Below are 27,523 nucleotides of genomic sequence, written 5' to 3'. Positions count from 1 at the left end.
AGAAATGTTTAAAATTATGAGAGGCGTAGATAAGGTGGACGGTAACAGTCTTTTCCCCAGGGTAGGGGAGTCCAAAACTAGGGGGCATAGGTTTAGGGTGAGAGGGGAAAGATTTAAAAGGGACCAGAGGGGCAACTTTTTCACGCAGAGGGTGGTGAGTATATGGAACGAGCTGCCAGAGGAAGTGGGTGAGGCAGGTACAACAGGATCATTTAAGAAGCACTTGGATAGGTACACGGAGGGGCGGGGCTTGGAGGGATATGGGCCGAACGCAGGAAATTGGGACTAGCTGGGTGGGCACCGTGGTCGGCATGGACTGGTTGGGCTGAAGGGCCTGTATCTGTGCCATGCTATGACTATGACAAGCTAAATGTGACTTTATTAGTCACATGTACATCGAAACACACAGTGAAATGCTCCTTTTGCGTAGAGTGTTCTGGGTGCAGCCCGCAAGTGTTGCCACGCTTCCGGCACCAACATACCATACCCACAACTTCCTAACCCGTACGTCTTTGGAATGTGGGAGGAAACCGGAGCACCCGGAGGAAACCCACGCAGACACGGGGATGGACAATCTGGGTTGTTTTCTCCGGAGCGTCAGAGGCTGAGGGGCGACCTGACAGAAGTTTATAAAATTATGAGAGGCATGGATAGGGTAGGCAGCCGGTATCTTTTTCCCAGGGTAGAAATGTCAAATACTAGAGGACATGCATTTAAGGTGGGGGGGGAATAGTTTCAAGGAGATGTGTGGAGCAAGTTTTTACAAAGAGAGCGGTGGGTGCCTGGAATGCGCTGCCAGCGGTGGTGTTGGAGGCAAATATAATAGTGGCGTTTAAGAGGCTTATGCAGAGGATGGAGGGATGTGGATCATCTGCAGGCAGAAGAGATTTAGTTTAATTTGGCATGGTGTTTGGCACAGACATGGTGGGCTGTCGGGCCTGTCCCAAGTTCTCCCTACAACCCACATACTTATCCAGGTCTCCTTCGAAAACTTCAACTGAATCTGCCTTCATGGCTTCCCTGTCCGTGAATTTCAAACCCCAACCGCTTCCTGAATAAAAAGGTGTTTCCTCACATTGGAAGCACCTGGTCCCCATCTTCCAGAAACTCTGCTCACAGCACCAAACCCTGCAGGAACTGACCTTGCCAGTGAGATAGAGAGTGCTGGTGTCTTCGTCATAGAAGGGAATGAGTGTGGAAGGGGCTACGTCGATATCAGCTGTTGCTATTGGTCCAGATGACAACGAGCCCACGTTGTAGAGGTAGATCTGTCGTTCACTGAGGCTGCAACACAGAGTACTGGGCATCAGGCTGAATCTCCAACCACCCAGGACTCCCCCCAGGTCTATGTCTATATCTGGGGATCAGTTCCCAGGGCCTATTACACTTTTTGCTCATTTTTCACCATCCGGTTAGCTCTGGAGCTGCCAGCATCTATCCCCCATCCCCAGTGGCCAAACAGGGTGCTTGCTAACCTGTTCAGAGTCAACCATATCAGTAAGTGTGGAGTCACGTAGCAGACAGACTGGGGAGGGACTACCCTATTCCTGCTCCTAGTATGTTATGTAAACAAACAGCTATCTACTCATTATCACACTGCTATCTGTGGGAGCTTGCCGTGTACTACGTTTCCTACAACAATGACTACACTTCACACTTTGGTCTGAAGTGCTTTGGGACGTCCTGAAGGTGTGAAAGACCACAGAAGTGCAACGCTTTGCTTTCCTCCTAGACCCTGTGTGACGTTGCCCAATCCGACCTCATGCTTACCTGTTGAAGCCAGATACCAGCAGATAGCGCCCGTGGCTCACCCACAAGATCCGTGCCCCCCGACTGCCGGCAGGACCAGGTCCTTCCTGCAAAACCCAAGCAGGACTGTTATCAGCACTGGTTCAGACATTGCCTGCTTCCTCCAGCATCAAGGTGTGAGAAGGCAACAAATATTGCAAAGCACGAGCTGGAGCAGAAACCACAGGACTGCACGAGAAATGGTCTTCACCTGGACAGGAGAGGCCGAGCGCCGAGGCTGGTACACTCGAACTTGGCCATCTTTGCTGACCGTCACCAGTTGCTGTCCATCAGGGCTCCACGACAGGCTGAAGATCTGGAAAAGAATAAATAAAGGTTAAAAACAGAGATAAAAGCAAGAATGCGTGTGCGTAAGAGAAAGTGGGGAGAGTACGTAAGAGAAAGTGGGATACTAGGCATCAGCATGTGAACAAGAAAGATAACGAGATGTAAATGATAACTGGAATGCAAGGGTTAATGACTGACAATGTAAGGGTTAATGGTGTGCAGCTATTCTTCCCCTGGTATGAAATTACCTCAACCATGGGGTGACTATAGTTATGGCTGTAAAAATGTCCAGGTGTGGGTGAGAAAGAAGGTTTTTAAACATACTGTATCTTGTTTTGCTAAAAGCTTGCTGTAATAAGTGAGTGCAGATTCCCATGGAGGCTTCCCACGAAGTGGGTATAGAAGTACACACTGACCGGTGCATCTTTGAGTGGGTTCAGTACAGAGCTTGGGTTACAATGTTTACTCTTTCTCTGTATCCCTCACTCCTGCTAGCGTTAAACTAATAAAGCATTAATCGTATTTTCTTTGGTTCTGCTGTTGTCTGACTTATTACAGTGCGGGTCGACTTTCACAGAGACAGCAAGAGTGTGTGAGTGAGTGCAAGTGGGAGAGGAAGAGGTGAGTGTGTCAGAGAAACCAGGAAGGAGAACATGAGAATGGGAGGACAGAAACTTCCTAGGGAAAGCATGAGGCAGTGAGAGAGCTCGAGGGAGAACAAGTACCAGGAAGCTCAACTGGTAAATAGAGCAGGACAGAAACAGAGGGTGAGACAGGGTGAGATGGTGCAAGAAAAATAAGCAGCAAGCAGAGCAGTATGTTGTTCAGAAGTTTGCTCTGCACATTACACTGCACCTTCTAACTCAGGAACGTCGATCAGTGGCAGCACTGAGGGCTTGTGGGCCACCACCGGGAAGTATGTTCACCAGGCCGTGTCACTCCTGCCTTCACAGACCTAAAGGAAGCACGGTAGAGGTGTCTGCAGTACTGGCTGCCCACACTTTTACATTCAGCACAGAGTAAAACTCCAATAATCCAGATACCCTGATGGTTTGACTCACTCATTAGTCTGCAATTGTGTGTCAGGAGTTGGAGTGTGCCTGGAGTTGGGTTTGGAGTCTGGGACACCGCGAAGACATTCCAGTAGTTAGGAACGTGGGTAGGCTAGTGGTCAAAGCCAGGGTGCAGAGAGCTTGCATACTTCCTGCGCCCTTTAAACTCACTGGATTCAGTGGAAAATTTATTGGTATTGGTTTATTATTGTCGCTTGTACCGAGGTACAGTGAAAAACTTGTCTTGCATACCGATCGTACAGGTCAATTCATTACACAGTGCAGTTACATCGTGTTAGTACAGAGTGCATTGAGGTAGTACAGGTAAAAACAATAACAGTACAGAGTAAAGTGTCACAGCTACAGAGAAAGTGCAGTGCAATAAGGTGCAAGGTCACAACAAGGTAGATCGTGAGGTCAGAGTCCACCTCATCCTGTAAGGGAACCGTTCAGTAGTCTATCACGGTGGGGTAGAAGCTGTCCTTGAGCCTGGTGGTACGTGCCCTCAGGCTCCTGTATCTTCCACCCAATGGAAGAGGAGAGAAGAGAGAATGACTCAGGTAGGTGGGGTCTTTTATTATGCTGGCTGCTACATCATTATACCACTGAGTATGTATATGTGACTAATAAAAGATATCTTATCTAAAAAAGTGTTTGTATATTAACAGGAGTAATATCCAATAGTCCGTAAAATTTGCTGGCCTGGTGCTACTGAAGTTGTCAGGGTTCAGGATGATTGGAGGTTTACTGCACCTGGTCTCTGTGTCCCCTCAGTAGAATCTCTTCCTTCCCTGAGCTGAGGTTCCAGATTCTCACAGTCATGTCATAGGAGGATGAAGCTAAGATATCAGATGCCAGTGGATGGAATCTGATGGAGTAGATTTTCTCTGTGTGACCTGCAAGGAAAGGGGAGCAAAGTCTGTCAGTGCATGGTTATTTGGCAGCCAGCTCTCAAAGCAGTCCTCCTAACTGGGGCAACACGACTACCTGCAAATACTGCAAAAGGCAATTTCCTTCCTCTTTCTCAAGAATCAGCCCCAACTGATCCTCTCACTTGTTCCTCTCTCTGATGCAGCTGATTGCTGCCCGCCTCTTACACTTGCATTTCAATCAGTTTCTGTGGTAACCAGTTCCACCAATTCCTGACCCTGTAGTTCACAAACCATGCTTGGCTTCACTCCTCACCTCTCTCTCAAGGCACCAGCTCAAAGAAGACAGGATGAGTTCTCCCAGTTATCCATCTGTAATATTAGCTCAGTTTTTCTTTCTACACAGACACTGACTGATCGCCTGGGCATTTTCAGCATTCTCCTGCAAATGAAAATCAACAAACTGTAGATGCTGGAAATCTGAAATAAAACCAGAAAATGCTGGAAACACTCAGCAGGTCAGGCAGCGTCTGTGGAGAGAGAAAGTGTTAATGTTTCAGGTTGAAGACCCCCTCGTGCTTATCCATCCCTCTCTCACCCTTGATACTAACATCCTCTCCCCTTGCCAGTTCTGACAGTCTCCAGCCTAGAACTTTAAGTTTCTCTCTCCACAGACCTGCTGTGTTTCCAGCATTTTCTGGTTTTATTTCTAACTTCCTTTAATATTTTGCAAATTGGCCTGCAGACTTTTCCCAACCTACAATAAACAGTGCTCTGTAGTTTCCAGGAAACACTGAAGGAATGTCCACAAGAATCTCTACAGACATCTTGCCTTCAGTTTTCACTTCCTTGACTGAATTGTGGTCTCAGTCAGACCATTTTATAACTTGGCCCAAATCTTTCTTGGACAGCTTTCCTGCTCTGCCATCCAACATTTATCCTCCCTCTTTGGCTCAACATTGCAAAATCATTTCATTAACTGTTCTCCACGTTTAGTAAACCAAAATCAGGAAGGTGATCACTGCCTATCTTCCAGTGCTAACTCACCATGGAGGACTTTTTCAGGATTGGAGAGGACTTCTGTCAGTCCCCCGGTTGGAACTTTCCAGATTCGGATCTTTGCATCTTCACCAGCTGAAACCAAACAGTCAAACACACCCAGATGTCAGGTACATGCAGGAAAATCCCAGCGTCTTGGAATCTTGCCGCAAAGAAGCCCCATTGTGCCTGAGCTGGCTCTCTGAAGGTGCCCTCCAAAATCCCACTGCTCTGTCCTTTCCCCAGAGCCCTCCAAACACCTCCTATAACTAGTGTACCTTCCTCCCCTGACTTATCAGGCAGCGCCTTCCAGATCACATCAACTCCTTCCACCAAATAAAATTCCCTCTTCTTTATCTCTATCTGTGTCCTCTGGTTACTGACCCTCCTGCCACTGTTTATATTCACTGGTTAACCCATTCACTGGGTTATTGAGAGATAACCACTGATAAGGGGGATATAGGTGCAGGACAGGAAGTACTGAGCATTGTGCTCAGTGTGGGCACTGGTGGCTGTGCCCACTGAGGACTGTCAGCCACTCCCTCACGGTGCACACAGTATCAGCTCTCAGTGCACGTGGGACTCACTGGGTGAGGCAGCAACTATCTCAGCTTGTTGTCCAATGACCCAATAACTGTTTGAAAGGGAAATCGGGAGCATATTGATAGAAAGTTAAAGAGAAGCCCAATCACCCTGTGCCAACCACCCCATGCTGCAGCAGCTGCCAATGGAAAGGAATTTCAGAAGCAAGAGTTCAACATTCATCGGCTCCCAAATAGCCCACGTAGCTGAGGATGAACCTCTACCCCAAGTCCCCAAGGTGAGAAGTGATGTCAGGCGGAAGGGAAGATTAGCTGAGAATGGAGTAGAAGCGAACGACAGGTAGGAAGGCCCGTGGGTTGAGAGACGAGGATTGGGGAACTACAGTTTGAAGATTTAAAGGCAGGAGAAGCAGTAGGTTCCTCGGCCTCTGCACCATTCAGTAAGATCATGGCTGATCCCATCTTGGCCTCAACATCACTTCCCCCCTCTATCCCCACACCACTGACTCCCCTGTCGTTCAAATGTCTGTCGGTCTCTTCAGTGACTCCGCCTCCACATCCTCTCAGCACCCACCCTGTCAATCATGCTTAGAATCTTATGTGGTCCAATAAGATCATCTCTCGCTCTTCTAACCTCCAATGAGGATAGGCCCAACCTACTCAACCTCTCTTTGTACGTCAACCCCTTCATCTCAGCCATCAACCCAGTGACCTCTCTCTCTGCTGGTTCCAGTGAAAGCACATCGTTCCTTCATTATGGAGAGCAGTACTCCAGCTGCGCTGTCACCAGCACCCCGTAAACCTCCCGACTTTTATATTCCATACTGCTGACAATAAAGGCCAGCATTCCATGAGCCTTCCTCATTCCCTGCTGAACCTGCAAGCTAACTCTGTGTTTCAATGTAGCAGCACCCCAGACCCTGCTTCACCGCAACATTTGACAGCATTGCCTCCCCTGTAAAAGACCCCCCAGAATACAGAGGGTCCCTCTGACTGGGAGACCAGACTCTGAGGTGTCAGTACCAACTGCGAGACGATGGCAATCAAAGGGATCCCAGCAGAGGTCCACAACAGCTCCACCGTTCTGGATGGTGGGCAGGGAGGTGTCCGGTAACCGGCCAGGCTTGGACAGCTGCGGGACACAAGGAGAATGGATCAAAGATCTCACACAGCCAACAGACTTGCAAACTTAGAGAACCCCACACATCGGGTTATATACACACAGGACCCCAGAGCACACACAGGATGCAACAGACAAAAAGAGGCCATTCAGCCCAACCAGTCCATGCTGCCAGTTATGCCCAACCGGAGCCTGTTCCCATCTTTCCTCAGCTTCATTGTTCCTCCATATAATTGCCCAGTCTCCCCTTAAATCCATCTGTTCACTTCAAACACTCTCACAACTATCTGGGATTGATGCCTCCAGTCATGCTGGTGCTCAGGGGTGGAAGTCCTCTCTCTAAAGCTACACAATCAAAACCATTCATAATTTGTGAGGTCACCCCTCAGCTTTTCTCAAGAGATCCAATCTGTTCACCCTGATGTATATCCTCACACGCCTGGTTCATCCCGGCAAACTTCCCTGCACTGTCCCCACTGTCGATATATCGTCATTCTAATGTGGTGACCAGAACTGCAGGCAGTACTCTCGGGGTGGTCTAACCAACATTCAACACAGCGTTTGCATAACTTCCCTACTTTTCAATTCGATCCCTCTAGAAATATACCTAAGACTTGGTTTGCTTTAATATTTTGCTCTTGCTAACCTGTGGCACAACATTTAGTGACTGGTGTATTTGTACTCGAGATCCCTTTGCCCTCTACCTCGCCTACCCCTTCCACATATTAGAAGATAGAACAGTACAGCACAGGAACAGGCCCTTCGGCTCACAATGTTGGGCCAAAATAATTTAATTCAAATACCTAACTAAACAAATCCCTTCTGCCTACACAGTGTCCATATCCCTGCTCCCTGCACATTCATCTGCCTATCTAAGAGCCTCTTAAATGCCTCAATCGTATCTGCCTCCACCACCACCCCTGGCAGCACATTCCAGGCACCCACCGCTCTCTGTGTAAAAAAATCTGCCCCACACATCTCCTTTGGCCTTACCCCCTCTCACCTTAAATGCACGCCCTCTGGTATTAGACACAGATAAACGTGAGGTAGTACACTTCAGTAGGAAAAAGATACCAGCTCTTCATCCTACTGAAGTGTACTACCTCACGTTTATCTGTGATAGTTACCTGTTTTACTAACATATTAATGTACACCTGTAAGTTACTGCAGTATTTACCGCTCCCCACCAAAGTGGTGTTTTTGATTCCAAAATCTAAATCATTAATATGATTTGTGAACAGCAATGATAAATCAAAATAATGATTTCATAAATCTGCCATCACCCTCCCACTTCCCAGGGTGTTGTCCTGCTCACCCCTTCGTGGCCCTTTCTCCATTCCAAACTTGTTTCTTTTATTGATGTCCATGAAATATTTCACTATTTTGTTTAATATTCTTTGATCATTTCCTGGTTTCTCTTTGCCTTCCTAATTGATTTTCATTTCTCCCCTAAACCCTTCATACTCTCTCTTCATGCACTGCCTGCTGTGTGTCCCCTGCCTTGTGCTTCCCAGTGGTGGGCAGCAAACGTTCAGCAGATACACCACAAACGGTAAGTAGGCACAGAGTAAAACTCCCTCTGCACTGAGCCATCCTGCACTCCCAGGGCAGGGACTACAGGGATCAGACACAGAGTAAAACTCCCACTGCACTGTCCTGTCATATTCCCCAAGTATTGGCAGGACAATACCCCAGGTAATGTCAGTCACAGAGCAAAGCTCCCTCTGCACTGTCCTGCCACTCTTCCACGACAGGGACCGTACAGTTTAGAAAGAGATTAAAGCTCTCTCTGTACAGCATGCAGCCCAGTTGCTGTGCTGCTCTAAGTGACTTGCCCTGCTCATGGACTTCGCCAGGAACTTGCACTTGCACTGTTCACTACTGCAGGTATAGTGACAGAGGTTGGTGCCAAGTGATCACCTCCAGCACAGCGACCTGTCCTCCTGTCACCAACAACGGAACTGCAGCTCGTTCACGATTCACACAGAAACCGTCAGACTCTCCTGGTGTGGTCAAGTTCAATCCTTTCAGGTTGGTGATGTGTGTGTCCCGATGTGACACCGTACCCTGTATGTGTTTGAACTTCGAGTTGGGACCTGATGAATGAAATCAAGGAGCAGATGTTCAGAATGTGGCAACACAAGATACAGATACCAGCTGGCAATTACGCCCATCCCAAAGAGCAGCTGGTTTCAGTCCTGAACTAACCTCTCCTCTCCAATCTCACTCAGGGATTACAGGCAGTAAGAACCGGGAGCAGTCACCCAACAGCCCCTAGTCCTGCACCGCTTTCAACCCAATACATCACGGGTACCTCCCTCCCCACCTTTGGTAATATCTCAAGAAGGCAACATCCACCATCCGGGCCATGCCATCTTCTCACAGCTCCCATCGGGCAGGAGGTACAGAAGCCTGAAGTCCCACACCACCAGGTTCAGGAACAGCTACTTCCATCCAACCATTCGGTTCTTCAACCAACCGGCACATCCCTAATTACTACCTCAGTTACAGCAACACTGGGACCACTTTGATCACTTTGCACGAAAATGGACTTTTGGTCTTTTTGTTCTAATTGTGTTCCTTCTTGTAGAAATTGTATATAATTTGTGTTTAATTTATGTTTTTCTTGTGAATGCTGCTTATCTGCTGCTCTGTGCCTGTGACGCTGCTGCAAGTGGTTTTCATTGCGCCCGTGCACACATGGACTTGTGCATCTGACAAGAAGCTCAACTTTGACTTTGAGATCACAGCCGAGTCTTTGTTCCTGCTCTATCCCCACATCCACTGATTCTTTCGAGTCTAAACATAGATCCGTCTCAACTCATGAATATGCACGGAAGAGGATCTCAAATATAATCCTGAAGGAATGTTTCCCCTGGAGTCTGTGCCTGATCTCTGGTTCTCAACTCTCCCTCCAAGGTGAAGAGCCTCCCAGAGTCGACTCTCTTAGGCTTCATTGAAAGCATCTCTCATTCTTCTGAACTCTTGTCAGTGTAAGCCCATCCTGCTCAATGTCTCCTCACAGGGCAGTTAGAACATTCCAGGATCATCTGAGTGAATCATCACGACACCAAACACATCCTTCCTTAGACAAGCAGACCAAAGCTTACAGCACCCGAGGTGTGGTCTCACTTAAGCCCTGGATAATCTTAGCAAGACTCTTGCACGCCTTTTCCCTTGTATTAAAGACCAACCATTTATCTTCCTTACAATAAACCGTGCTGATTTATCAACCAATGCCCTGTCCCGATGCACAGAGCCTCTTCACTTTCCATCGGCATCAGAAACTCGACTGGTGAATCGTTCCGAATCACCCAGAGCATTGATATCTTCTTGGTTCTTTCTTCCACTCACCCAGGAAGCTGTGCAGAGACTTCTGGCTCTGAGGGGTTGTGACCAAGTCACTGGACTTTGTGCTGCTGCTGCTCAGGGAGGTGACGGACGGCGAGGTCAATGAGCCATTGGAACTTGACGATGACATCTGTCCACTGTGAACCTGGAACTCACACAGCCCCCAAACAGAGGTCAGAACCCACAGATGAACAGGCAGTAACCCTCCCAGCAGCTGCACCTAGCAGAAATACCTTGTTGCACAGTTACGTTGCCTGTCGATACTTGAGCCAGTCTCTGGCTCACATCTCTGCCCTCTTTCTCTCTAACCTCCTCCAGCCCCACCTACAACCCTCTGAAATCTCCACACTATTCCAGTTCTGGCTTCTTGGCCCTCCTGGTTTTAGATATTTTTTAGATATTTATTTATTAGTCACACGTACATCGAAACACACAGTGAAATGCATCTTTTTGGTTACCCAGCACGGGGGCAGCCCACAAGTGTTGCCACTCTTCCGGCGCCAACATAGCTTGCCCACAGCTCCTAAGCACTCCACCGCTGGCAGCTGTGCCCCCAACAGCCAAGGCCTTCAATTTTTCTCCCTAAACCTCTCTTTCCTTTTAGATGCTCCTTAAAGCTACTTCCTTGACCAAGTCTTTGGTCACCAGATCTGTGATCCATGTGATATGGTTAAGTGTCAATTATTTTTAGACCATAAGAAATAGGAGCAGAATTAGGCCGTTCGGCCCATCGAGCCTGCTCCGCCATTCGATCATGGCTGATTTATTTTGTCAGCCCCATTCTCCCATCTTCTCCCTATGACCCTTAACCCTCGTTACTAATCAAGAACCCATCAATCTCTGCCTTAAGTACACCCAGTAACTTGGCCTCCACAGCCATCTGTGGCAATGAATTCCACAGATTCACCGCTCTCTGGCTGAAGAAATTCCTCCCCCCCTCAGTTCTAAAGACACGTCCCTTTATTCTGAGGCTGTGCCCTCGGATCCCGGACTCTCCTACTAATGGGAACATCCTCTCCACGTCCGCTCTATCCAGGCCTTTCAATATTCGGTAGGTTTCCATGAGATCCCCCCTCATCCTTCTGAACTCCAGTGAGTACAGGCCCAGAGACATCAAACGCTCCTCGTACGTTAACCCTTTTGTTCCTGGGATCATTCCTGTGAACCTCCTCTGGACCCTTTCCAGGGCCAGCACATTCGTCTTTAGATACAGACATGCTGGATGTTCCCTTGTTGGTGTGGAGAAGTCATTATATAAATGCATATTATTGCTGCTGGGCTCTCCCGACACTCCTCGTGCCCTCGTGTGATATTTAACACATGGATCAGGAGGTACATTTGCAGGCTGCCCTCACTGAGCTGTTCCGGCTCACCGAGCTTCAAAGGGAAAACATATTCAGATTCAAGTTGCCATCCGTTACACCCAGAGACGGCACCGAGGCACAGCCACTCAAAGGTCTCACCCAACGCCAGGCCATATCTACTGCCAATCACACTGAGGCCACACCCACCACCAGTGGCCATAACCAATCTCAGAGGCCACACCAGCTCCTACGGAGACCAAACACACCCCCAATCATAACCTGGCTACAACTAATCTTTACTGGCACATACAACACCAGTCACCCCAAGGCCACGTCTCCTGCCAATCATAGAGGCCACACCCACTGCCAAGGCTTCTCACCAATCAGACAGAAAGAAACTGCAGATGCAGGAAATCAGAAATGAAGCAGAGGATGCTCAAGGGGACCTGAGTCTAAAGAGTACAGGTGTCCTACTGAAACTATACAGGGACCACACCTGGAATTGTGTGCGTAACTTTGATCATCTCACTTGTGATCAAGGGAGGGCTGAGGAGATTCTGTAGAGTTTGGAAGACTGAGAGATGACGTCCCTGAAACAGAGGTTCAATGGGGTCAATGTGGGGAGGCCGTTTCCCCCGGCTGAGGGTCACAGCCTCAGAACAAGGGGCCGGCCATTCGGGACTAAGGGTGAGGTAGCCGGTGAATGTTTGGGATTCTCTGCCCCAGCGGCGGAGCTTCAGTCACCCAATTCGTTCAGAAGGGAGATCGAGAGATTTTTGGATATTTAGGGATTTGAGGAGTATGGGAACAGTACAGGAGAAGAGTGCACGGGGAAGAGGATCAGTTGAGGAGCAGGCTCGAGGGCCGAATGGCCTCGTTTTAATGTTCAAAGTAAATTCTCTCTTCTCCCCTCTCCCATCAGGCAGCAGGTACAAAAGCCTGAAAGCACGTTCCACCAGGCTCAAGGACAGCTTCTATCCCGCTGTTATAGGGCTATTGAATGGTCCCCTAGTTCGATAAGATGGACTGTTGACCTCACAATCTACCTCATTATGACCTTGTACCTTATTGTCTGCCTGCACTGCACTTTCTCTGTAGCTGTGACACTTTATTCTGCATTCTGTTATTATTTTTACCCTGTACTACCTCACTGCACTGTGTAATGAACTGATCTGTATGGATGGCATGCAAAACAAAGTTTTTCACTGTACCTCAGTACAAGTGACAATAATAAACAAATTAAACCAATTATTAAGGGACACGGTTCCTATTGATTGGAACGTTACTTACTGGGTTTCCTGCTCCCCAGGACCCTTCCTCCGTTTCTTTCTCTCCCTTGGGAGTTTGTTCCTTCAGCGGTGTCTCCGACTCCTGCGGGGAGGGCACTGCGCTGGAGGTGAAGTGCTGCTTTCTGCGTCTGCCTGGCTCCAAACAAACCCTCGGCACCTACAGAGGTAAACACAGGAGGTTCAGCGATTCAGCAGCCCCAGAGACACCGCAGGTCACCGACAGTGGGCTCAGGCAGTGCCCAGAGACACCGCGGGGCACTGACAGTGGGCTCAGGCAGTGCCCAGAGACACCGCAGGGCACTGACAGTGGGCTCAGGCAGTGCCCAGAGACACTGCGGGGCACTGACAGTGGGCTCAGGCAGTGCCCAGAGACACCACGGGGCACTGACAGTGGGCTCGCAGAGAACAACCCCAGCCCCAGAGACACCGCAGAGCACCGACAGCAGGCTCAGGCAGTGTCCAGAGACACTACGGGGCACCGACAGTGGGCTCTCAGAGAACAGCCCCAGCCCCAGAGACGCTACGGGGCACCGACACTGGGCTCCCAGTGAACAGCCCCAGCCCCAGAGACACCGCGGGGCACTGACAGTGGGCTCAGGCAGTGCCCAGGGAACAGCCCCAGATACCACCAGTGGGGGGTGGGGAGGGTGGGGGGGGCAAAGACCCCGGGAGTGGGGCAGTAGCCAGGAGGGGGAAGAATGAGAGTGACCCTGAGTGAGGTGACCCTCAGTGACAGCCCACACTCACGTTACAATGACCCCTAGTGTGGGTGATCCAAAGTGGGAGTGACCACAGTGAGTGACCCACAGTGAGTGACGCTGAGTGACCGTCACCTCAGGTGACCCTGCGTGATGCGCATCACTGACCTGTTCATCAGATCCGTTGAACCAGTCCAGTGCAGACATTGAGGGAACTTTACCCAGAGTGTCTGGGAATAGATCAGTATGGAATTCCTGCAGAGACTGCGATAAGGAAAGGCTCAGAGTTACACCATGGATGTAAGGATCCCGTTGCTCACAGTTACACCGTTGCTGTTGCAGTGCAGGTTGTCCCCTGGTGTGACAGCCAGGTTGGGGGGTTTATCGGTGGGGTCACTGATTGTGGGATATTCACTGACAGTACAGGTAATCACGCGGCTGCTTGTAGATGCGCTGGGCGCTGATTACAGGGTGTTTACTCAAGAAGAGCGTGTGGGGGCTTCATGAGTGGGGGCACTTCTGATTGTGGGAGTGTTTATTGACGGAGTGAGAGCAGACTTCAGGTGGAGCTGGGGGAGGGCAGCTGGTTGTGGGGGAGGTTTTGGTCGTTGGGGTTTTGCAGAGGGTTTGAGGAAGTGGAAAGTGATTGGTTATTTCTACTGGGCAAGGAAACAGTATGATCCCGGTGTAATCCCAGCAATCCCAGTGTAATCCTGGTAATCCCAGGTGACAGTGTAATCTCAGTGTAATCCCAGCAATACCAGTGTAATCCCAGTGTAATCCTGGTAATCCCAGTGTAATTACAGTAATCCCAGTGTAATCCTGGTAATCCCAGTATGATCCCAGTGTAATCCTGGTGTGATCCCAGTGTAATCCCAGAACAGGCCAGAGTCAACATGGGGAATGGCGAAGGGACCTGCCTTTCCTCTCCCTACCCCGCACTGTGCCGTTCTGTTTATTTCCTTGTTTTTCTGCACACGTAAATTCTATATAATTTATGTTAATTTGAGCCGATGTTTGTCACCTCTGTAACGTTCTGTGCTGCTGCTGCAGACAGCTAATCCTCATGGCATTTATACCCTGCGTGCTTCTGACAATCAACTTGAATTTGAACCTGAAGAAGGACGTGGGACAAGCTGTCTGACCGTTGGGAGTTCAGGCACCAGAAAGGAATTAGCTAAATTAAAACGTTTCAGGCGAGCGGGATGAAATGGGATCGTCGGCGGGAACGAGACCGGCTCTGCACCAGGTGTTGGGACACTTGAAGGCCCCAGTCCCAGCCGGGTCCCAGGGTGCAGGGGCGGGGCGCTGCGGGTTACCTTGCGTGGCACGTTGTAACTGATTGGCACGATGGAATTGTCAGTCAACTGCAGCAGGCGAATCACTTCACACGACATCACGTCCAGCGCGAGTTTGGGCACTGCCGCCACACCTCTCGACTTCACCTCTGTCAGGCACTGGCTCACTGCAGGGAGGTCACAGAGATTCACTTCAGGTCCCACATCGAGAGGGAGGACTCACCCCCACTCCCGAGCACCACATGTAATGCCCATCCGAGCCAGTCTCGGGCTTGTTCACGTGGACATGAGAATCACCGGGAGCTGCACCATTCGTCAGGTTCATGCTGATCTCCCTCAGCCCCGTCCCCTATCTCCCCATTCCCCGAACATCCAGAAACCTACCCATCTGCGTTCTCAAGTACCTGACCCTCCACAACCTTCCGAGCACCGAATTCCAAAGGTTCACCAGCTCCTGAGTGAAGAAATTCCTTCTCAATCGGCAAGGCCTGCTCCTTATCCTGAGACTGGGACCACTGGCTGCAGACTTCGCAGCTCTCCTTGCATCCACCCTGCACGTCTCAATGAGATCTCTTCTCCTAAACCCCAGTGAGCATGGGCCCAGTCTATTTACTACACACTCCCTCTCTGCAACCACATCATTCCATCGGTGAGGAGACTGTGAAGCCCTCCAGGGACAGGCCCGTTTAATCCCAGTGGTTACACACTTGCTCATGAACTCAGATCTTCTCGGAAAACTCAGCACCTCATTTTCCTTCTCAATCACTCACTGTCCACAAATGATAACCTTTCCAGTGACTTTGTTACACAGGCCCTTGTACACATCATTTCCCCCAAATATGCTGCTTTCCTGCTTTGTGATCCTTGGCACGTTACCGTGTTGTAGCCCAGCTCCGTGTTGTTGCCCACTCACTCACACACCCCACTGAACCCTCTACGTCTGCCTCCCTCACATTCCCACCTCCTGTAGCATCACTGGCAAACTTGGAAATAGGACAATAGGTCCCTCTAGATGGTGAACAGCTGGGGCCCAAGCATTGATCCCTGCGGGATCGCCTCATCACTGCCTGCCAACCCGAGGAAGACCCATTAATTCCCACTCTCTGCTGGAGAACAAGGCCGGGGACTGAGCCTCACCTTGTGTTAACGTGGCGTCCGCAGTGGACACTTCGAAACATCGCAGAACATTGTCACCCTACGGAGAGGGACAGAAATCATGGGATTCAGCTCAGGTTTATACAAGTTCATGCACACACAGAGACACACACACACACACACACACACACACACACACACAGTACACCCGGACACCCGGACACCATCACACCCTCTCTCTGCCCCACGATACCTCCCAAAAGCAGAGACACTTCTGCCCAAAGAGCAGTGAGGCTCCCCCTCCTGGTCACCTGCAGTAGGACGTGCTGATCCAGTCGCTGCTGCCGGAAACCAGGAAGAGGGGCTCAGCCCAGGAGCCGGTGACCACAGGATGCTGCAGACCAGCCGGTGAACAAGGGGACATTCCCTGCGCATTACCAACGGCTCAGCCCGTCCACTGCACACAGCTCTATTCACAAGGCTCTGCTGATGGAGCAAAGGGGCAGCCATGTTCAAACTGAAGCTGGTGGAAATGTGGACCCCCCTCCCTGCCGCGCCCACCGAAGGGAACCGTGGACACTGGGACCGGCGCAGCTTTTGAGACCGGGTTCGGAAAGATTTTCAGATGTGAAGGGACGGGAAATCTGGGGAGGTTGAAACAGAGATCAGTGACCATCTGTGATCTAACGGAGAGGTTGCACGGACTGGAGACTATCCGGCCCCCACCTGCTCCAAGATCCCACAGACATCAACCCCATGGTGAGCAGAAAACTGTTCTGTACTGATTTAGGGATAAACACTGGATTCTTCTTCAAATAGTGTCATCACTATCAACATCTGATTGAGAGGCCCCACTCCTGCACTGCAGTCAACAGCTGGCACAAGGGACATGCTCTTGTCTCTACACTGGGGCTGAACCCACGGCCTTCCGTCTCCCAGAGCTGAGTATGCCCGCACAGTGACCAGTGTTAATTTGATCATCCGTAATCTGCGTTCCTGAAGTGATCTGTTCCACCAGATAGGCAGCGGGGGCACCAGTTCCCAGCCTCCACCATCTCTCCTCCTGTGCCGGTCTCACCAGGGTTGTGGTGACCCTGCTTCCTGGACCAGGGTGCAGGTTTGTGGTTTGTGGCTGTGGGTTCAAGTGTTGAGAAAGTGAGTGAGAAAACGAGGATCTGCTCACCTTTCCGGCCAGGATCAGCAGCCCGGAGTCGGCATCGTACAGCGGGATCAGTGAGCTGGTGGGAGGATACAGAGGACATCAGGAGACTGTCTACCCCGAGAGCAAGTGCCCAGAGAAGGCCCACCCACTGTCCGACAACGTTACCCTGGGCTTGGTCCCGGTCAGGGAAAAACCAGCCTGCAACAGAGTGACTACAGAATGATAGGAGGCCATTTGGCCCATTGAGTCCATGCCAGCTCACCCCTCTCCTACATTCAACTCCCTTTTGTAAACTCCAGTGGAATCTGCCTCCATCACCACCCCTGACCATGTGTCCCAAACACTGACCGCTCACTGCACCACTGACCACTCCACCTCACTGCTGGTAGTTTTGCCTGCTTCCATCCTCCATTCCTCTGAGCAGAGGGAACAGTCTCCCCCAACCACTCTGTCCATACCTTTAGAATTTCAATACCTCCATTAGATTTCCTACTACCTCCCTTCATTTGAAAGGGAACCCCAGCTTGTCTGGTCTGTCCACATCACCAGCTTCCTAATCCCTGGAAGATCTCTTCGGCACCCTCTGTGAAGCCTCTCCACTGTTCCTAAAGTGAACGGAACACAATACTCCAGTTCTGGCCAAAGCAGTGTCACGTAAAGGTTCCTCGTGACTTCCTGTCTCTGGTCCTGCCTGCCCAGTGAAGCCCAGCATATTTCCCAACTTGCCCTTCCCTCAGCAGCCCAGGTAGCCACAGGTCTCTCGAATCCTGTTCCCCTTTCAGAGTTGTGCCCTCTGATTTAAGTTGCATCTTCTCACTCTCTCCTACCAACAGGTAACGTTGCTCAGCATTAAGTTTCATCTGCATTGATCCATCCATACCGCTGCCTCCCTGTCATAATGACAGGACGATTTACCATCTGTCAGTTTGCAGTCCCGTGTACTTTATCGGCTGCAATTCTCTCATGAGCCCTTTGTTAGTTAGACACAGACATAGAACAGCACTCAGACCCATCACCACTAGAGCTTGGCAACACTGTGACCACACTGGTCACTTTGCACTAAAATGGACTTTGTTCTTTTATTGTTGTAATTGTTTTTTTTCTTGTAAAAATTGTGTATAATTTATGTTTAATTTATGTTTTTCTAATGACTGCTGCTTATCTGACGTGATGTGCCCGTGATGCACCTGTGCACACATGGACTGGTGCTGTGATAATAAACTCAACTTCGACTTTCTGATGTTGTGCTGATCTTGATGCCAATTTATACTAAACATCCTCCTCCTGTGTATCGTCCATATCCCCCCATTCCCTTCAAATTCATGTGTCTATCTAAAAGCCTCTTAAACGCCATCAAACTGCCTGTTTCCACTGCTACCCCTGGTAACACATTCCAGGCACCCACCACTCTCTGAGTAAAAAACTTCCCCCTTCTAACCTTAAAAACATGTCCTCTGTTGTTTGACATTTCTACCCTGGAGAACGGTTTCTGACTGTCTACCCTATCTATGCCTCTCATAATTTTAAAAACCTCTATCAGGTCTCCCCTCAGCCTCTGACGCTGCAGGGAGAACAACCCAAGTTTGTCCAACCTCTCCTTACAGCTCATACCCTCTAATCCAGGCAGCATCCTGGTGAACCTCTTCTGCACCCTCTCCACAGTCTCCACATCCATCCTGTGACGGGGCGACCAGAACTGCACACAGTGCTCCACGTGCGGCCTGACTTGGATCATCAGCTACTTCATTATATGGTTTACTTCATCAACAGACTCTACTAAGTGAATGAAACATCAGTTGCCTTTGACATATCCACACCCGGCCTCCTCCTGTCAATCCAGATCCCCCTCCAGCAGAGGACAGCAAGCTTAACCAGGGGTGAGTGAGTGGAGTCTGAAGGCTTCTGACCACAGTGTAACTGTGTGAAATACTCAGTTAGTTGAGCCACTTAAAGTTTAGAAACAGACTGTTTGGGTCAACGGCTTCCACAGTTCATGCTCCCCTCGATCCCTGTATCCCAGCGTAGATAAGGTGGACAGTAACAGTCTTTTCCTCAGGGTAGGGGAGTCCAACACTGGGGGGCATACAGTGGCATGCAAATGTTTGGGCACCCCTGGTCAAAATTTCTGTTACTGTGAATAGCTGAGCGAGTAAAAGATGACCTGATTTCCAAAAGGCATAAAGTTAAAGATGACACATTTCTTTAATATTTTAAGCAAGATTACTTTTTAATTTCCATCTTTTACAGTTTCAAAATAACAAAAAAGGAAAAGGGCCTGAAGCAAAAGTTTGGGCACCCTGCATGGTCAGTACTTAGTAACACCCTCTTTGGCAAGTATCACAGCTTGTAAATGCTTTCTGTAGCCAGCTAAGAGTCTTTCAATTCTTGTTTGGGGGATTTTTGCCCATTCTTCCTTGCAAAAGGCTTTGAGTTCTTTGAGATTCTTGGGCCGTCTTGCATGCACTGCTCTTTTGCAAACTTTCCTTCGTCCTCACCACAAAATTCAGTATCAGAAGTTTACAAAGGAACATCTAAGCAAGCCTGATGCATTTTGGAAACGTCCTGTAGACTGATGAAGTTAAAATAGAATTTTTTGGCTGCAATGAGCAAAGGTACGTTTAGAGAAAAAAGGGTGCAGAATTTCATGAAAAGAACACCTCTCCAACTGTTAAGCACGGGGGTGGATCGATCATGCTTTGGGCTTGTGTTGCAGCCAGTGGCATGGGGAACATTTCACTGGTAGAGGGAAGAATAAATTCAATTAAATACCAGTAAATTCTGGAAGCAAACATCACACTGTCTGTAAAAAAGCTGAAGATGAAAAGAGGATGGCTTCTACAACAGGATAACCATCCTAAACACACCTCAAAATCCACAATGGACTACCTCAAGAGGCACAAGCTGAAGGTTTTGTCATGGCCCTCACAGTCTCCCGACCTAAACATCATCGAAAATCTGTGGATAGACCTCAAAAGAGCAGTGCATGCAAGACAGCCCAAGAATCTTGCAGAACTAGAAGCCTTTTGCAAGGAAGCATGAGCGAAAATCCCCCAAACAAGAATTGAAAGACTCTTAGCTGGCCGCAGAAAGTGTTTACAAACTGTGATACTTGCCAAAGAGGGTGTTACTAAGTACTGACCATGCAGGGTGCCCAAACTTTTGCTTCAGGCCCTTTTCCTTTTTTGTTATTTTGAAACTGTAAAAGATGGACATTAAAAAGTAATCTTGCTTAAAATATTAAAGAAATGTGTCATCTTTAACTTTATGCCTTTTGGAAATCAGGTCATCTTTTACTCGCTCAGCTATTCACAGTAACAGAAATTTTAACCAGGGGTGCCCAAACTTTTGCATGCACCTGTAGGTTTAGGGTGAGAGGGGAAAGATTGAAAAAGGGACCTGAGGGGCAAGTTTTCACGGAGAGGGTGGTGAATATATGGAACGAGCTGCCAGAGGAAGTGGGTGAGGCAGGTACGACAGGATCACTTGGATAGGTACATGGAGTGGCAGGGCTTGGAGGGATATGGGCTGAACGCAGGGAATTGGGACTGGCTGGGTGAGCACTGTGGTCGGCATGGACTGGTTGGGCCGAAGGGCCTGTATCCGTGCTGTATTGCTCTGTGACTCGGTCTCTGCCTGGCGGCATTTCCTTCCTCCTCGTGTGTAGGTTCAGCTTCTCCTTAAACCCATCTCAGCCTCCCGTGGAGCAGGTAGCACATTCTCACCCTCCTCCTGAACCCCTCTCTGATTTATTGGAACCAGGGCTCCTGGTTTTGGTCTCTGCTCATCGAACAAAACTTCTACAGGGAGCCACGAGCCTCCTACAGTAAAACTCTGTCACGTCGGTGGTGAGGGACTGGCAGATTTTCTAGACTATCGGATGTTATTCCCATTAATACCACAACACACTCTTAATTCACATCTTTTGAGTTACATCACAGTGTGACAAACGTTCCAGTGAACCTAGTGAGTTTCAAGGCAGCACAGGCACGGGACACTGATGAGCTTGAAGGGAGCGCGGGAGATGGGGTGAGTTCAGTGGGGGCGTGGGAAACACAACCGGTGTAGCCAGATACCGAACCAGCGAGATTTCCCAGTAATTGGATAGTGGGTTATTGGAGTGCCCCAGTCAGGGCACAATAACACCACACAGAATGTACTGCTGCTATAAACTCATCACAGGCAGCACCGTCAGAAGTGAAACCTTGCAGATTGTAGCCAGCGTTCGTGAGGGGAGGCAAGAGCTCAACTCTTCCTCCTTCCTGAGGCGGTCAGATTGAAAACACATCTCCTGTTACATCACCGCCCGACGCTGAGACTGGTTCCCACAGTCAAACACCACAGTGCAGGACACAGGGCAGATTCACCCACCGCAGTGACTTTCACTGCCACTGGGGGGAAGGCTTGATCTGCCCAGGGAAGTGGGATACAGTGGGTGGCAGGGAGTCCACACACAACGGTACAGCACAGGAGGAGGCCATTTGGCCCATCATGTCCATGCCAGCTCTCTACCAGAGTAGGGGATGTATATAGATTGGGGGTACACTGGAAAGGAGGCTTTGGAGAGGTGCAGAAGGATTGGACAGTATGAGCTATAAGGAGAGGTTGGACAAACTTGGGTTGTTTTCTCTGGAGCATTGGAGGCTGAGGGGAGACCTGATATAAGTTTATAAAATAATGAGAGGCACAGATAGAGTCAAATCTTTTCCCCAGGGTAGAAATGTCAAATACTAGAGGACATGCATTTCAGGTGAGGGGGAAGTTTAAAGCAGATGTGTGGGGCAAGTGTTTTACACAGACAGCAGTGGGTGCCTGGAACGGGCTGCCGGGGTGGGGGTGGAGGCAGATACAACAGCAACATTTAAGAGGCATTGATACAGACACAGGAACAGACCGGGGATGGAGGGATACAGACGAGTGGGTGGATGGGATCGTGGTGGGGTGAAGGACCTGTTCCTGTGCTATGCTCTGTGTTCTACACAGTATGTACGCGGGTCCTGGTAAATAGGGCTGTACAGAGGCCGTGACTTCACTGAGCGTGAGGGAGAGGGGCCATGATGTTCCTCTGGGGTTTGAAGCCCTCAGGAATGTCTCTCACGATGGTCCCAGTCCTAATTCTGCAGCATTGGACCCTCACTCCTCACCCTCAGAGTCGCTGCACGTTCGCAGGCTGGGTCCCCACACCAGCCATCCCCCTCCCTCCCTCCCCTCCATACCCCCTCCCTCCTATCCATCCCCCTCCCTCCCTCTACCGCCCCTCCCTCCCCTCCATACCCCCTCCCTCCCATCCACCCCCTCCCTCCCTCCCTCCCTCCCCTCCACAGCCCCTCTCTCCGCCCCACATAGAGCCACAGTTCCCACACATCCTGACCCTGCAGCCTTCCCACACTGGCAGTCACCCAAGGCCCTGGCAATGTCCCAGCCAGAGGATAAACTCCAACAGATGTGTAGCTCTGCTCTGTGCGCCTGCACTCACACACTCGGGCTGGGGAAAACAGGCAGCAGAGCTTTCACAGTTGGCTCAGGCTCTGGGAAGTGAACCTCTGCTGAGTTTAACATAAACACGGCACTGACGTCATCACCTTCAGCAGAGCCCTTCATGTGAACATGCACACACTGCACAGCAGCAAGAGGAACAGTGTGTCCAGAGCTCGCGCCCGTCCTCTGTCGCAACAACGGACCACAGTCCTGCAGAAGCATGGGCTGCAGGTAGAGTGCAGCAGAGCACCGTCTCCTGACCCCGTGCTGATCCAGCCCAAGGTGTGAGGCAGGAGGCCAGCCCCAGCACAGGGAAAAACAGGAGGGGGGTGGGGGGGAGGTAACGCTGGGGAGGGGCATTGGGCAGAGGAGGAGCGGCTCCTCACACCTTCGCTAAGAAGCCCTCTCATTGCAGGTGTGGCTCGGGCGGGGACACTCACTACTGCTACCACACCCTGTGCTGACCAGAACTCTACACCATACTCCATGCATGGTCTAACCAACCGACAGCTGCAACAGGACGTCCCAACTCGACCTGTGAAGCATAGATCCACTTTCAGGGAGCTGTGGACTCAAACCCCAATGTCTCTCCACAGCAGCGCTCTGAAGGTTTACTCCATATATCCTACTGTTTGATTTTCCCAGAGTCATCACCTCACGCTTGCCTGGGTTAAATTCCAACTGCCACTTTCCAACTGACCTATGTCCCTCTGTGTCCCTAACCAACCTTCTTCACTGTCTATGAAGCCACCAATTTTTGAGCCATCTGCATACTTACTAATCACACCATGTACATTCTCATCCCAACCACTTATATACATTACAGGAGGCAGAGGTCCCAGCACTAATCCCTGCAGTGGACCACTTGGTATAGACTTGCAGTCAGACACAAACCCACCCACCATTTCCCTCTCCCTTCTTTCACCAGGCAATGGCCCTGGCCTTCACCTACACACACAAAATGCTGGAGGAACTCAGCAGGTAGCTGTGACACTTTACTCTGCATTCTGTATTGTTTTACCCTGTACCACCTCAATGCACCGTGTCATGAATTGATCTGTACGATTGGTTTGCAAGACAAGTTTTTCACTGTACCTTGGTACAAGTGACAATAATAAAACAACTCCATTTCTACGGAGGGAAATAAACAGCCAACGTTTCAGGTCAAGACCTTTCATTAAGGACTTCACCGAGTCCTGATGAAGGGTCTCGACATGAAACATAGATGCTGCCTGACCAGCTGAGTTCCTCCAGCATTCTGTGTGTGTTGCTCCAGGTTCCAGCATCTGCAGAATCTCGTGTCTCCTGGCCTTGACTTTGTGGCCTTATTTAGTCCATAGTCCTTATCGATGAGCCGATTACATGGCACCCTTTTGGAAGTCCATACACACAAAAACTCACTGTATTTCTCTCCTCACCCCCTTCATAAGAAACCCCACATTAGTTAGAGACAATTAGACCTTAACACATCCCTGCTGGCTTTCTCTAATATATTCAGAATCAGGTTTATTATCACTGACTTAGATGACGTGAAGTGTGTTGTTTTGCGGCAGCAGTACAGTGCAAAGACATAAAATTACTAAGTTACAAAAATAAATAAATAGTATAAAAAAACAGAATAATAAGGTAGTGTTCATGAGTTCATGGACTGTTCAGCGATCTGATGGTGGAGGGGAAGAAGCTGTTCCTGAATCGCATTATTCAGTGACTGCTAAATCTGTCCCTGTTATTGTTTCCAAGACCATCACCACCACTGAGCTTAAACTGACCAGTTGGTAGCCACCGGGTTCATCCCTAACCCTTCCTAGAACAAGGGTGTTCCATTTCCCGCCCTCAGTCGCCACCTCTGGATGCATCAATATTTGGGAGATTATACCATAGAACCACAGGACACCACAGTACAGAAAACAGGCCATTCGGCCCTTCTAGTCTGTGCTGAAACTTTATTCCCTAGTCCCATTTACCCGCACCCAGTCCATAACCCTCCAGACCTCTCCCATCCATGTATCTATCCAATTTATTCTTAAAACTTAAGAGTGAGCCCGCATTTACCACGTCAGATGGCAGCCCGTTCCATACTCCCACCACTCTCTGAGTGAAGAAGTTCCCCCTAACGTTCCCCCTAAACCTTTCCCCTTTCACCCTAAAGCCATGTCCTCTCGTACTTATCTCTCCTAATCTAGGTGGAAAGAGCCTGCTTGCATTTACTCTGTCTGTACCCCTCATAATTTTGTAAACCTCTATCAAATCTCCCCTCATTCCTCTACACTCCAAGGAATCAAGTCCTAACCTGTTCAATCTTTCCCTGTAACTCAACTCCTGAAGACCCGGCGACATTCTAGTAACTCCTCTGCACTCTTTCAATCTTACTGATATCCTTCCTGTAGTTAGGTGACCAGAACTGCACACAATACTCCAAATTTGGCCTCTCCAATGTCTTATACAACCTCACCTTAACATCCCAACTCCTGTAGTCAATACTTTGATTTATGAATGCCAGGATGCCAAAAGCCTTCTTTACAACTCTGTCTACCTGCGACGCCACTTTCAGGGAGTTATGTATCTGAACTCCCAGATCCCTTTGTTCCTCCGCACTCCTCAGTGCCCTACCATTTACTGTGTATGTCCTACCTTGATTTGTCCTTCCAAAATGCAACACCTCACACTTGTCTGCATTAAATTCCATCTGCCATTTTCTGGCCCATTCTTCCAGTTGGTCCAGATCCCTCTGCAAGCTTTGAAAGCCTTCCTCGCTGTTCACTACACCTCCAATCTTAGTGTCATCAGCAAACTTGTTGATCCAATTTACCACATTATCATCTAGATCATTGATATAGACAACAAACCACAATGGCCCCAGCACAGATCCCTGAGGCACACCACTAGTCACAGGCCTCCAGTCTGAGAAACAATCATCCACTACCACTCTCTGTCTTCTCCCACGCAGCCAATTTTGAATCCAGTTTACAACCTTTCCATGGATACCTAGTGACTGAACCTTCTGGACTAAACTCCCATGTGGGACCTTGTCAAAGGCCTCACTGAAGTCGATGTAGACAACATCCACAGCCTTTCCTTCATCTACTTTCTTGGTAACCTCCTTGAAAAACCCTAAAGTGCGGACCTCCGCACTTCACTTCCTTCAACAACCTGGGATGCATCCCAACTTGACCTGGTGCTTTATCCACCAAGAGCTGCCGGTCGTTCCGATCCTTCCAGTTCATTAACTTGCAGCCCATTCAGAACCTCAGCGACATCTTCCTGTGCTGAGACCGCAGCAGCATCTCCCTCGGTGAAGATCGAGGTACAACGCTCATTCACCACCCCAGCCCAGCCCTCTGCCTCCTTCTGATCTGCCCACCTCTCCTCTTCCTCCTGCTCACGTGCCCATGTTTGGTCTGTCTGTGTCTGGGAATCGGACAGTTTGGCGGGGGGGGGGGGGGGGGGGGGGGTGGGGGGAGGTTGTACCGACTGTGGAGGTGATGGGCCTGACCTGAGGCACTCGCTCCAGGCCCAGGGTGTGACACTGGGGTTGGGGAGGTCAACTGAGCCGGCTCCCTGCTCCACACAGTCAGGGGCGAGGAGTGGACCAGGGCTGGAGGTGGCTCTCATTGTGGGTGACGGGGTACAGGAGGAGGGCCGTCAGAAACAGTGTCCCGGGCCTGATCGAGGAAAGCTCCCTCCCCCTCCTGACCTCACAGAGACCCCTCCCTCGCGTCCCAATCACAGAATGAGACCCCCTCCCTCCCTCCCTGGGACCAATTTTGTTTTTCTATAAAATTCAGCTTCAAAGTTCATGAAGGAAATGTCAGAGTCACACAGCAGGGAAACAGGCCCTTCAGCCCAACAGGTCCATGCTGACCAAGATTTCAATCTAAGTTAGTCCCACTTGCCTGGGTTTGGCCCATATCCCTCTAAACCTTTCCTATCTATGGACCTGTCCAAGTGTCTTTTAAACGTTGTTAATGTACCTGCCTCACCCACTTCCTCTGGCAGCTCGTTCCATATACCCACCACCCGCTGCATGAAAAAGTTGCCATCAAATATCTCCCCTCTCACCTTAGACCTGTGCCCTCTTGGGCGCTGGGCACAAGAGGGCACACTGTCGCCACTTTACCCCCGGAGTCAGTCACTGCAGCATTTTCCAGCTAAGGTGAGACCACGAGAAGTTGTCAGACAGGGCGCCAGACATTCAGCCATGGAGGAAGGATTTGAGGAGCAAGTGAAAGGAGGGAAGAGGTGGAGAGACAGAGAGGTTCGGGGAGAGAGCTCCAGGGAACTGGTCGGCAGGGACGAGTAGGGCTGAAGGGCCTGTTTCCGTCCTGTATGACTCTACAACCATGAGCTCTGGCACACACAGCGCAGTGATTACATGTGAGAATGATCAAGAGGTTAGAACTAGAGCAGAGGTTCAGGTGACAGGCGGAGGTTCAGCTGGTGGACCCTCCAGCTGAGGACGAGGGGGTGTGGACAGACCTAAGGCCGTCCGATCCAACAGCTGCTGCCCAGACCCCCTACCCTCAGCTCCCTGTCACCCCCTCTACTTCCCACAAGGAAGTTGAAGCACTCTGGGCTGACAGACTTCGAATGAGCATCTGCCCGGTGCCCACGGTGGCTGCTCTGGTGTCTCTGAGCTGAACAGATTGCCCAAGCTGCAGGCGCAAGTGCTGGTTCCACATCAGCGGGCCGGAGAAATCCTCCCCCAGCAGGCTTGACGTCACTGTGTTTTTATCCAGCTGGCCCGGAGGTTTTGGCACCAATGGACTTTCCTAGGGGCTGTTTTGATGATCAGTGCCAGTAACCACTTATAATTAACAATAAAAGGAGCTTTGTATAGTCCTTGGGAATTTTAATTTGCACTTTTGGTACAAATCAGTACTGTGGGCTGCAGACAGAAAGGACTCTCAGATGCTGTGCCGATTAACTTCTCCCAAATGACAGGGTGTGCATGAGCTGTAGTTAGGTGGTGTCATTACCCAGCTGTGTGCTGACCATCCCTGTAACCAGACCCGGTGGACGGGGCACAAAGCGAGAGCAGGACCTGGGTCACGCAGACACAGGGGAACAGCAGCAGAGAAACAGCAGCAGAGGCAGGGCCGGTCAGCTCTCCCAGCCTGCTCCATGCCCCTCATCATCGTGGCTAATCCTGTCTCC

General features: G+C 50.0%; 1 protein-coding gene across 3 annotated transcripts in view; it reads right to left on the bottom strand.

Annotated features, from left to right (window-relative positions):
* Positions 1–27,523, bottom strand: part of coro7 (coronin 7) — a 114,228-nt gene that overhangs the window by 11,666 nt on the left and 75,039 nt on the right. For 2 of the 3 annotated variants that reach the window (XM_052021168.1, XM_052021170.1), the window contains exons 10-22: positions 16,916–16,970; positions 15,775–15,832; positions 14,659–14,804; positions 13,508–13,603; positions 12,643–12,798; positions 10,052–10,199; positions 8,618–8,793; positions 6,601–6,709; positions 5,045–5,131; positions 3,882–4,024; positions 2,000–2,104; positions 1,771–1,856; positions 1,143–1,284 (exon numbers count right to left, since the gene is read on the bottom strand). In XM_052021168.1, coding sequence (XP_051877128.1) covers positions 1,143–1,284; positions 1,771–1,856; positions 2,000–2,104; positions 3,882–4,024; positions 5,045–5,131; positions 6,601–6,709; positions 8,618–8,793; positions 10,052–10,199; positions 12,643–12,798; positions 13,508–13,603; positions 14,659–14,804; positions 15,775–15,832; positions 16,916–16,970 — 1,507 coding nt within the window. The remainder of the gene's footprint in view (positions 1–1,142; positions 1,285–1,770; positions 1,857–1,999; positions 2,105–3,881; positions 4,025–5,044; positions 5,132–6,600; positions 6,710–8,617; positions 8,794–10,051; positions 10,200–12,642; positions 12,799–13,507; positions 13,604–14,658; positions 14,805–15,774; positions 15,833–16,915; positions 16,971–27,523) is intronic. The other variant, XM_052021169.1, reaches the window with a different exon arrangement.

This window comes from Pristis pectinata, chromosome 8 (assembly GCF_009764475.1).
Source record: "Pristis pectinata isolate sPriPec2 chromosome 8, sPriPec2.1.pri, whole genome shotgun sequence".
NCBI classification, from domain to species: Eukaryota; Metazoa; Chordata; class Chondrichthyes; order Rhinopristiformes; family Pristidae; genus Pristis; species Pristis pectinata.
This window is presented reverse-complemented; position numbering and strand designations above follow the sequence as displayed.